Source organism: Petaurus breviceps, unplaced genomic scaffold (genome assembly GCF_028583685.1).
Source record: "Petaurus breviceps papuanus isolate PSGF00001 unplaced genomic scaffold, PetGlider_PUasm1.0 555, whole genome shotgun sequence".
Taxonomy (NCBI): Eukaryota; Metazoa; Chordata; class Mammalia; order Diprotodontia; family Petauridae; genus Petaurus; species Petaurus breviceps.
Window position 1 is genome coordinate 375,362 of NW_027186373.1, and position 10,237 is coordinate 385,598.

Consider the following 10,237-nt stretch of genomic DNA (forward strand, 5'->3'; position numbering starts at 1 on the left):
GGTGCCAGAAGGATGGCAGGCAGGTGGCAGTGGCTACACTGAGACCTGACCCTGGCTAGGCTAAGGATCAGTCATGGAAGACGGGGGCTCTGGAGGGATGGGTAGGTAGGAGGAGCAGTGGATGCCCCTTGTTTTTCACAGATAACCATGAAGTGAGAGAGGAGTGAGACTAGCTAGGGACCTTCCATTTAACATTGGGCAGTGACTGCCTACCCCTCATCCTTCCTTGAGGTTCAGGGTGAGAACTAGTCTTCTGTGCCCTGTGGCCAAACCCTCCCCTATCTTCTGGGCTCCATCTGTTCCCACCTCTTTAGCAGCCCCAGAGCTAAAAGAACTCCCTTTTCCTCTCATCCCAATGGAAGGAAACACTTTTCCAGAGTTAGAGCTGCCCATTGGCTAAATGGGACTCCTTTGTTGGGAGCAAAACTACCCATCACTGAAGGTTTTCAAGAGGCAGTGAACATTGTCAGGGATTTAGGAGAGGGGAGGTTCCATGGAACTCTCTTGCAGATTCTTGGTCTCCATCCATCTTGATGGAAACACCTTCCCAGGCCTTCTCTTTGCCTTTCTTTCTTGGCTTAAAGAAGGCCTTTCCTAGCTTGCAAATGGAGCCTTCCTCCTGTGCTCTGCCATTGTCATCTTGAACTGCACTGAACTGATTTGAAATGAGGCAAAGCTGCACAAAATCCTCAGCCTCACTGTCTCCTCCAGAGTCATCACAAAAGTCAGGATGACTGGCCATGGCCTGGGATGCAGGGGATGACCTTGGCATCCTCCATGTCTGACCAAGCCCTGAGCACTGGACGTTGCCTGCTTCAGTGGCCCATGGTGGCCATTGGAGCAGATTGTTATCTGCCCATGCTGCAGGGGTGCATCTTCACATGCTGGGGGGAGACGCCTCCCCTGACTCACTGACCCTTTTGAGGCCTGTGAGTTGCCCTCAGCCTGGTTTAGCCTTCTGCTGAGAGGATGTGGCCAATGGGACGTGCCCAACTTATGGGAACCTCAGGTGAGAGGTGGGTGGTGGTGAATTTGGCAGCGAAGTGACACAGGACCTAGAAACAGGAAGACCTGAGTTCGAACCTTACCTCTGATACTCACCTGTGACCTTGGGCCTGTTACTTGACCACTCCTCAGTGTCCCCATCTGTAAGAGGTGATAATAATAGCGCTTCCCTCCCAGGGCTCTGCATGGCCTAGCTGTCTTCTGAATGAAGCCCATCTGGCTGGAAGAAGGCATGAGGGAAAGTAATTGTACCCTGCAGTGCAACAGAACCAGACTGTGAAGATCTTTAAAAGCTACATCAAGACATTTGTACTTGGTTCCAGAGGCAAAAGGGAGCTTTGGCATCTTCTTGGGTGGGGTGGTGACAGTTAGCCTTAGGAAGCCTGATTCAGGCTTCCCCAGAGCCCAGCCATTGTCTGTCCTTCCTTGGCACCGACCTCCAGGCTCCTAGTACCACCCCCCCACCCCCAGGACTCAGTTCAGGGCTTCTACTTCTCCACATCCCCTCCTTCCTTTCTCTGCCATGGAGGCCCAGCACAGTCCTGGGGCTCCTTCCTTGAATGCTGTCAGTGCCCAGCAGGGCATCCAACTCCCTCTCAACTTCCATTCAATTCACCTTTGAACAAATGTTTTTTTTAAAGTAATTTATTGATTTATTTTTAGTAATCAACATTTGCTTTTATAAGATTTTGAGTTCCAAATTTCCCCCCTCCTTCTACTCCCCTCTCCCCAAGATGGTGTGTAATCTGATGTAGGCTATATATGTGCAATCATATTAAACATTTCCACATTCGTCATTTTGTGAAAGAAGAATGAGAACAAAAGGGGGAACCCCTGAGAAAGGAAAACCAAAAAGCAACAGCAAAAAAAAAAAATAGAAAATAGTATGTTTCGATCTGCATTCAAACTCCATAGTTCTTTCTCTGGATGTGGATAGCATTTTCCATCATGAGTCTTTTGGAACTGTCTTAGATCGTTACTTTGATCGGAAGAGTTAATGAACAAATATTTCTTAAAAGAGATATTATATGAGACACAAGGGAAAGATGGAAATGAGAGACAAAGGGGGGTTACAGAAAAAGAAAAGGAAGAGGGAGGGAGAGAGAGAGGAGAGATAGAATGGGCAGGAGAGGGAGAGATAGATTCCTAAAGACTGAGTGGGATGAAAGAGAAAGCACACAGGCATTCTCACTTTAACAGCTGAGTGGAGGATGGATTGAAGAGGGGAGAGGTTTTGAGACAGGCCAGCCCCCCAGAAGCTATTGCAATAGACCAAGCTTAAGGGGATTGAGGGCCTGCACTAGAGTGGGGGCAATGTTGGAGGGAAAAGGGGAGCATTGGTGAAATGTTGCTGAGGCAAAATGACAAGAGATGGTGCAGAGGTGAAATTGACAAGAGATCCTATAGAGGTGACATTGACAAGAAAAGTTGCAGAGGTGAAATCGACAAGAGAGGTTGCAGAGGTGAAATGTTAGGCCTTGGCACCATATTGCATCTGGGGGTAAGAGGGTGTAATGGGAATGCAAATTTGGAAGATCTTCCCTGCCCCTAGGCTAAAGTGCACCTGAAGCCTGGGGAGGGAGGCTTGTTTTTCAGGAGATACTTCTTGATTGGCCAGTAGGTCAATAAGGTTGTTACATTCTCTGAGCCAGGAGAAGGCTATATAAGCCCTGATGTGTAGCTTTGTTTTGGGACTCACTTTGAGAAGTGTTCTGTGATTTGATCTGAATTCTGGGAAGCCGTTGTTGAGAGTCCCCCGGCTTTGAAAAACCCAGATGTTGACTGGGTATGGATGTAATGGTTGGACAGTTTGGAAAGCTGTCTACTTGATCTGTTAATGTCTTGATAATTCTGTCTGTATATTTTGAAGTTTGGGGTGCTGACCTTTTTCCCCTGAACAAGGTAAACGATATATGTCTGACTGATTAAAGTAAGCTTGTTAACCCATTTTGAGTTGCTTTCCTTTAACAAAGCAGATCCAAGAACCTGTATGGGCAGCAAACCCTGAGGACGCGCTTGGGGTGCTTGCTGCTACAGAGGGAATGAGTTGTCCAGTTGATTCTTAGGTTGGGAGCTTGAAGAACCCAGAAGATGGTGGTGTCCTTGACCTGTAATTGTGAAGAATGGAAGATATAAGAAGAGTCCTCCTTTTTTTCCACAGAAGTGAGAGGCCTTTATGCAGGATATTGCATATAAAAATAGACTTTTTTTCAGTATGTTGATAGGTTTTATTGTTTTTTATTCTGTTATTTTTTTCCACAGAAGTGAGAGGCCTTTATGCAGGATATTGCATATAAAAATAGACTTTTTTTCAGTATGTTGATAGGTTTTATTGTTTTTTATTCTGTTCACCCTCTTTTTTGTTTCTTTTAATGAAAAAAAAATCCTTTCTTTTATAGGATTGCTCCCTGGAAGGGGGAGTATTACAGGGGGTAAATCTGGGTTGATGTGAAAACAAAAGATCAATAAAAATGTGTTGTTTTTTTTAAGGCAACATGACCATTGATTGTGTACCTTGAATAAACAAGAGTTGAGGATGGCCTTGAGTTTGCTAACCAGAAATAAAGAAGTTTGGGGGAGGTGGGATTGGGGCAATCAATCAACTAATGAGAGCACCCACGGCTTACCACTCTTTCCATGCCTTGTGCTGGGCTCAGGGAATTCCCAAGATAATACTGATATTGTCTCTACCCTGAAGAAGCTTATATTATTTTGGTAGAGACAACATGTACAGGTATGTTCCATAGGAAATAAATACAAATTGGGGGGGGGGGGGAGGACCAGGGCCTAGCTCCTGGGGCTAAGAAATGGCATCTTGTGGAAGGTGGGGATTGAGGGTAGCTTTCAAGGAAACAAAGAATCCTGAGAGGCAGAGAGGGGCTATACCGGGCATGGGGTTACGGCCCCCAAAATGAGAGATGTTGAATGTGAGATGATAAAAGTGTGCCAGGATGGAAGGACTGTAATGTAAGGCAAGAAGAGAAATGAGACTGGAGGGGCAGGCAGGAATCCAGCTGGGAATAGCTTTCTGAGCTAAAGAGAATTCAAGTTTGATCCTTCTTAGAGGAAACAGGGAGCCCAGATCCAATTAATCTACTAGATTAAAGGGCTGGAGAGAATGGTAACTTGAGTCAAACAATCACTATGCATTTATTAGCTTGTATTATGTAAGGTCAGAAGAGGGATTTTTAAGGATGCAGGAGACAGGCCTGTTTGAAAGTAGTGGGGAAGAGACAATGGAGAAGCTGAAGAGGAGAGAGGTGTCTGTTAGAGGACATGGAAGGTCTGGGGATGGAGGGTGCTCATTGAAGTGTTGGCTGCTGGTTAAGAAATAGGTCTTTTCTTCATTGGAGCCTGGAGAAAGGACCAAGGAAAGAAGCCAAGAAGCCTGCATCGAGACTTTATGAAATGCCTTGCACTGTGCTAAGCCCTGGGAATACAGTTACAAGCAGGAAGATACTTTGTAGTCATCGTTCACTGGTTTCAGACCTTGGAATCTCCCTGACCCCATTTGGGGTTTTCTTGGCAAAGATACTGGAGAGTTTTGCCGTTGCCTTCTCCAGCTCATTTAACAGAGGAGGAAACTGAGGCAAACAGGGTGAAGTGAATTGTCCAGTCACATAGCTTGTCTGAGGCAGGATTTGCCGAGTCTTCCTGACTCCAGGCCCTGCACTCGATCCACTGTGCTACCTAGTTGCCCATAGACAGATACATCCTGCTCTCAACAAAGTTTCCTTTCCAAAGAAAGAAGGCTGGACGGGTGAAGGTATTTAGCATGGCAGAGAAGATCAGGGAGCATGAGCAGGGTAGCCTGGAGAGGAATGAAGACATGGCTGGCCTAGGGGAACTCTTTAAAATGGAGCTTCTGGGAAGATGGGGCCAATCAGAGGGAGAGGCTCCAGGGCTAGAGGTTACTTCCGGTGGGGAAAGCAGTCCAGGGGAGGACTGGGGAGAGTCAGGAGGGCAGCCTGGAGAGGAAGGGAGGGGAGGGGCTGGCAATGACAGCAAGGGGCTTTGAAATGTAGGCAAGAGAAGAGGGGACTTAGGACTCATGACAGTTTCCTATTTTCTAAATTCTATTTCTATAGAAAATAGGAATTTGAGACAGTAGGTGGGAGACAAGCTATGCAAGCACAGGAGGCTGAGGAGGAAGAGCAGTTGGCTGGCCAGAGGAGGCTTGGCCCTGTGCTGAGAGCCCCTCAGGGACTGGGAGACACCACAGCCACAGCCACAGCTGTTCGAGATGAAGGCAGCTCACCTATGGGAAAGACAATTTAGGAGTCACTGCCACAGGCCACTGGAAGAAGCTAGGGGCTCTAGGAGGCCCATGTGAGAAGGAGACTTCACACATAGGAGACAGCCTCCTTTCTCCGAAGCAGCCTTCCCATGATTTTCCTCCTCCCCCACTATCTGCCTCCCAAGATGAATAACCTTAGGCTCTGGGATCCTCTTCTCCAGACTAGTGACAGACTCTCCTGGAATTTTTTTCTGGAAAGTCTCTTCAGTTCTGGTAGCTTGAAACATGGTCAAATCACTTTGGCCATTGTTTCTGGATGGGTTGTGTCAATACCCCACTAACCATCCATGTGATTTTCTGGACCAAAGTGATCCTCCCTGGCCACCCCCTAATTTTGTGGGTTGTTTCCCTGTTAGATGGCCAGCACCTGTCTTTGCTTTGGGGTTTGTTTACCATGCTTAGCAGTGTTTCAAGCATGCTTTGGGCTTACAGTCTTAGGGCCAGGCTGCTGTATTGTCCCCTCAAGGGTCTAGGAGTAAGTCAGAGGGGTTGTCTCCTGTCAAATATTATAAGTGTGAGCCCCTATTCCAGGTATGTTTAGAACTGTCTGGGATTAGTGCTCTAATCCCATTTAAACAATTCCTATTTAGCTTTTACAAAGTGATCATTATTGTGAAGCTACATCAAGACAATGTGAAGGACAGGAATGCTTTCTGCCCTCTATCATCCCAGCATCTGGGGTGAGCGGGCTCAGACTTAAGACTGAGCTCAAGGCACCTCTAACTCTCCAGTGATGTGGTCAGTCAGCCATTGCTGTATCAGCTGGGGAGGAGAGAGCCGAGGGCCTCAGGCAGGATTAGCTAGGCTATTCCAGGACAGGACGGTGGTGAGAGGGGCTCAGCCTAAGCATGAGCTGCAGAGGGCTCCAGAAGGATGAGGTCTAAGAAGTGGTCAGTGGGAGCCCTTCAAAGGAAAGACCATGTGGGCATCCTTGACCAGGCTGAGCGGAGGAGGGCGTCTGCTCCCCTTCAGGGCCCATCTCTCTCAAAAGGGCTCTGCTCTGGGTACTCTCCCCTCGTTGCCCACCAGCACAGGCCTCCAGTTTCCTGCCTGTGTCCCTAGGCCTGTAGCCTCTTCCTCTCTATTGTGTCACACCCCACTGTAGTCCCTGCCAGTCTCCTTCCTGCCCCCTTAGCATAAAGTACAGGTTTAGATTTCCTTCCTTGAATCATCAGCTGAGTGAACAACATGTGGCCTGTCTCCCTTCAGGGTCTGGTCCAGGGAGCACATCTCTTCTCTCTCTCTCTCTCTGCCCACCTTGGTGCCCAACCCAGGGGCTGGGGCTCCTCCTCCTCAGGGCCTTTTCCTTGAATACTTCAGAAAGGTTCCTGAGCACTGCAGTTCTACAAGAAGCTTGTGGCAGTTTAGAGACAGTGACTGACCTCCAATCTGGACTCCATCCCCTCCCCCAGGAGAATGCTTCCACTTGACTTGGTCTCTGTCCCTTTCACTGCATAGACCCAGGTCTTAGGCACACTGGGTATCTAACAACTGTATGCAAAATCTGTGTGATAGTCCTTTGGGTGGAGGCCAGCAGCAGAAACAAGGCAGGTGCCCACTGACACCTGAATGTAATGGAAGGGTCCTGTGCCCTCAGAAACACAGAGCAGGAAGACTAGAGAGAAGCCACCAAGCCTGGAGGTGCCCTGATGGCAAGTGAGGGGAGCAGGGCCCCAAGTGGATGACCCAGAGAACTCTTCTCTCCCCCTTTTCTCCTGAGATGGTCAACCATGGGGATGGAACCCTGCATACAATGCCAGGCTTGGCTAGTTTCAGAACTGTTTCCCCCCCTTTTTCTGGGAGGGAAAAGTAGAAGGGATATTTCTGGAATGGAAGGGGAGAGGAATAAGAACTGGACCTTTGATTTCATTGGAAAACGACAGCTATTGACAAAAGCCTGTGTGAAGAAACAGTGAGTTTAGGGTGGCTAGGTGGCACAATGAACAGAGCACCGAGAACTAGCCATATGACCTTGAGCAAGTCACTCAACCCCAATTGCCCTCCAAAAAGCAAAAAAAAAGAAAAAAAACGGAAAGTGAGTTGAATGGCACCCCAGGGAGCCTGAGCTCTGTATGAAGCCACTGTGGCCAGGGTCCTCTTTACTGCTCACTCCAGGGGCAGCTTTTCCTCTTCTTCTTCTTGGAAGAGTCAGCCACTGTCACCCAGCCTCTCCTGGAAGGCCCTCTGTCCTCCTCTGCTTTCTATGGCCTGGGCCTCCCTTGGCTCTGGCCAGCCTCAGTCACCACTGACAATCCTAACAAGGAGAGTTTATACAGAGCCTAAGCACTTTTCACTGTCTCAATTCATTTCAAACCACTCTGGGAGACCACTCTTGGTGCTATTATTATCCCCATGTTAAAGATGAAAGAACTAAGGTAGACAGAGTTTGCCCAAAGGCACCCTGCCAGTAAGTATCTGAGGCCAGATAGGAAGCCTCAGAAAGTTCATTGTAGCCACTGCCTGACCTTCCCTGGGCACTACAGGTAGGCATCTGGTCTGGGCTCCTCATCAACTCCCAGGGCTCAAGTTGGTTGGACACTGATATGAAGGACCCCCAGTTGTCTCCCTCCTCAGCTCCAGCCCTTTATAGGGTGTCTGCCCCCCAAATTTCAGAATGGTTTGAAACTGCACTAAATTTTTTGGGACACCCTGTATTACCAACTGCTTGTGGTATAGCTCCAGGCCAGCTTCCTTCCAAGCCCCCACTCCTCCACATTTCCCTGTACTGTCTCAGCCCCTCCCCCCCCCCCCCCCCTCCAGCGTGAGAACCTTGGGGTCATCCTTCAGGTTCTGTCTTCCTCACCCTCCCCAAACCAAACAGTGACCAGGTCTTCCCCCCTCAGCCCCCACTCCGGCCAGGCCATTCCTTGCCCGGTAGTGACTCTCATCCCCTTTTCCTCCTCACCAGGATAACCTTTGAATTAATGCCCCCATCTCAGGTCACAGGGCCTTGGACTGGGAGCTGAAAGGGGCACTGTATTCACAAAATCGGAGGCCCTCATTTTACCCACGAGGTCCCTAGAGGTCGGGGGCGGCAAGTAACGCACACCCCTGGTCTTCCCACTGTCTCCCCTCCTTTCCCGGGCCAGCGGCCAAACTGAGGAGTCCAGGCCAGAGCTACCCGCGGCGCTAGCATGCCACTGCCTAAGAGCACAGGAAGGGCGTCAGGAGAAGACACAAGCTCGTTCCTTGGCCGGGCATCCAGATACCTTCCCATTCTGCGAGGGCCTCATCTCCTGCCTCCAGACCATTGGCCTGGCGGGCTCCGGCGCGCTCCCAGGGTAGCGCGTCTTGAGCCAGGCGATGACGTCAGGCCGGAGCTACTTAGTAGCCGCTAGGCTCCGGCCCCGCCCCCCAGCTTATACTTTGTATCCGCGGGGAAGGTCGGCTCGCTGAGGGGGCGGGGCCCGGCGAGGAGCAAGGAGAGACGGGAGCCCCGCCCCCTCGGACTCGGTCCCGCCCCCACCCCGCCCCCGATCACTGAGCGCGCGGGCGGGAGGACTCAGCGTCCTAGAGCGGCCCGGAAACGACTGCCGGGCGGGGCCTGTGCGGACACCGCCCGCGCACTGGCAAGCGGAGCCCCCAGGACGACCCAAGGTCCAGACGCGCCGGCAAGGCCCCGCAGGGGAGCGGGCAGCCTCCGTCCCGTAGCCCTGGAGCAGGCCGCGAGCCTGCGTCCGGGGGAGGCGGGGCCTGGGGAGGGAACGGATGGGACGTCAAGGTCACTTCCGGTCTGTCCGGCCGTCCCCCTGACCCCGGGCCCCGAGGAGCCGCCGCCGCCGCTGCCGTCAGGGAAGAAGAGGAGGAGGAGGAGGAGGAGAAGGAAGAAGCCCGAGGACCAGGAGGAGGAGGAGGAGGAGGAGGAGGAGGAAGAAGACGGAGCGGCGGCGGCCCCGGGAGTCCAGCCCCAGCCCGACCTACACGGACAGGAACAGGAACCGCGCCGGTGAGCGGGAGGGGGGGTATGGGGAGGGGAGCGCCTGGGGACGCGCATGCGCGTTCCTTGGGGAGGGCCCCTTTCTCCGGGGTGGAGGGAGGGGGGGAGTGTGTAAACGCTTCGGGGACGCGCATGCGCCGGGAGAAGGAAGGACATTTCGGGGCTGCGCCCGCGCGCTCCCAGGGAGGGGGGAGGGGTGGGGGTAACGTTCCCGCTCGGGGGCGCGCGCCCAGGTAGCGGACTCCTCCTGGTGCGCGCTCTCGCCTCCTGCGGATGTTGGGGGAGGGGCAGGAGTGACACGTGCCCCTGCCCCCCTCCCCCCCCTTTGGCCAGGCCTGGCCTCGAGACCGGAAGCTGCTTCTGAGGCTCCAGGGGGAAGTTGAGGCCGAGAGGGGGAGGGGCAAGCCTCAGTTCCCCCCCTCCGGGCCCCGCCCGGACTGGGTGGGCCGCAGCCTCACCCCCTCCCCATCAGGCTCAGGAGGGAAACTGAGTCCTGGGGAGTGGAGTGACTGGCCCAAGGTCACCCCGTGCCCATCCCCCTCCTCCCCCGCCCCGGCAGGGCGGCCTCCCGAGCGGCGCTGCCTGGGCGGGGCCTCAGTTTCCCCTGGGCACCTTTCGGGACCGGACCCTCCCCCCACTCACTGTCCCTGGGTTTCCGTCCCCGCCCCCAGGATCTGGGCCCCAGGCATGGAGCTGCGGGAGGAAGACTGGTCCCCGGAGCCGCTGGACTCCTCGGAGCAGCAGATGGCCAGCCGCGAGCACCCGGGTGAGGGGCTGGGGGAGGGGCGGGCGGGGGAGGGGCGAGGGGGCCCGGGCGGCGCGGGGGGGCACGGTGCTGTCCCCCCTCTCCTCTTTTCCCTTCCCCTCCCCCCCTCCTCCTCCTCGCTCCCCCCTGCTTCCTCTCCCGTCCCTCCTCCTCCCCTGCTCAGGGCAGAGAAAGGGCCCCAGGAGGAGTGACTCGCCTTCCCGTTCCTGGGGTGCTCCGTTTCCCCATTTCC

The 10,237-nt window shown here is 53.0% G+C and overlaps 1 protein-coding gene across 1 annotated transcript in view; it reads left to right on the plus strand.

Annotated features, from left to right (window-relative positions):
- The first annotated feature begins 8,766 nt into the window (after window positions 1-8,766).
- Window positions 8,767-10,237, plus strand: part of ZNF787 (zinc finger protein 787) — a 3,713-nt gene continuing 2,242 nt past the window's right edge. The window contains exons 1-2 of the mRNA XM_069102756.1: window positions 8,767-9,248; window positions 9,911-10,005. Coding sequence (XP_068958857.1) covers window positions 9,927-10,005 — 79 coding nt within the window. The 5' untranslated portion in view covers window positions 8,767-9,248; window positions 9,911-9,926. The remainder of the gene's footprint in view (window positions 9,249-9,910; window positions 10,006-10,237) is intronic.